The 979-nt window shown below is 36.5% G+C and overlaps 1 protein-coding gene across 1 annotated transcript; it reads right to left on the bottom strand.

The window, feature by feature from the left end:
* Nucleotides 1-25: 25 nt before the first annotated feature.
* On the bottom strand, nucleotides 26-973 carry LOC117109145. The gene has a single exon (XM_033251394.1). The coding sequence runs from the start codon at nucleotides 817-819 to the stop codon at nucleotides 46-48; it is 774 nt and encodes a 257-aa protein (XP_033107285.1). The 5' UTR covers nucleotides 820-973; the 3' UTR covers nucleotides 26-45.
* Between the last annotated feature and the right edge of the window lie 6 nt (nucleotides 974-979).

Raw genomic sequence — 979 nt, 5'->3', positions numbered from 1 at the left:
GGAGAAGCTGTAAGAAATGCCTGGATGTCTAAAAAATAGGGAAAGTTATAGTAGATACTTACCTGAAAACATTACTGATATTGTTCTTCCATTCCTCCAAGCTCGGTTTATTTCTTTTACTAAGTTTAACTGAACATGAAATTTCTTAGTGGATGCATGTGACATAGTTTCTGCAAGTAAGTGGGCATCTCTCATTGCCATTTTGTACTTCTGTTGTTCAGTCAGTGTCTTTTTTTGTTTTGGCGCTGGAATATTTTGGATACTTACTGCCTGTCCATGGTCCGATTCATAAACAACACTATTCCTCAAAAACAGTCGCTGACTTGATTTATATTTCTCCTTTTGCCATCTTTCATTAATGACAGACTCATCAAAAACATTGCTTTTAGAGTACTTTTTGACAGCAAAGATATGTCGAGAAGGCAATTTCATACAAGAGAAAAATTCGCAGTGACATTTGGCAACATCACATTGTAACTTTTTTTTGTCTTTACATACTACATAGTAGTCACCTGCTTGCTGATGCTCAACAGTGTATTCTTTAGAAAGTTGGTACTGAATTTTAACAAGATTGTATGCATAAGGTGTGAGCACTTCATAATATTGGGCGATGTCATTTGGTGGTGGTTGCATTGGTACCTTCAAAACCATTTCTGCTGCTCTTTGATCTCGTTCACCTTCTAATACATCAATACACTTCATCAAACTACAAAAGAATTCTGGCATTGTAGAATATCTGTGAATACAACTTTTAATTTTTGCGTTAATGCTTTCAAGCCTATTGTTTGTCATGTTCATGTAATTACTTGTCTTGGCCATTAGTCCCCGTACCCATTCCGACCTGATGCCATCCCAGTTCTGAACAAAGTAGTTATAAATTGACCTTGGACATGTTTGCTCCAATTCTGCTCTTGGGGTTTGATACTCTTCAAGCGTTTCAGAGTATACTAACTTCTGAAGCAAATCCAAAGAATGATCT

This window comes from Anneissia japonica, unplaced genomic scaffold (assembly GCF_011630105.1).
Source record: "Anneissia japonica isolate Jap-2015-1 unplaced genomic scaffold, ASM1163010v1 scaffold80685_len965_cov122, whole genome shotgun sequence".
NCBI classification, from domain to species: domain Eukaryota; kingdom Metazoa; phylum Echinodermata; class Crinoidea; order Comatulida; family Comatulidae; genus Anneissia; species Anneissia japonica.
This window is presented reverse-complemented; position numbering and strand designations above follow the sequence as displayed.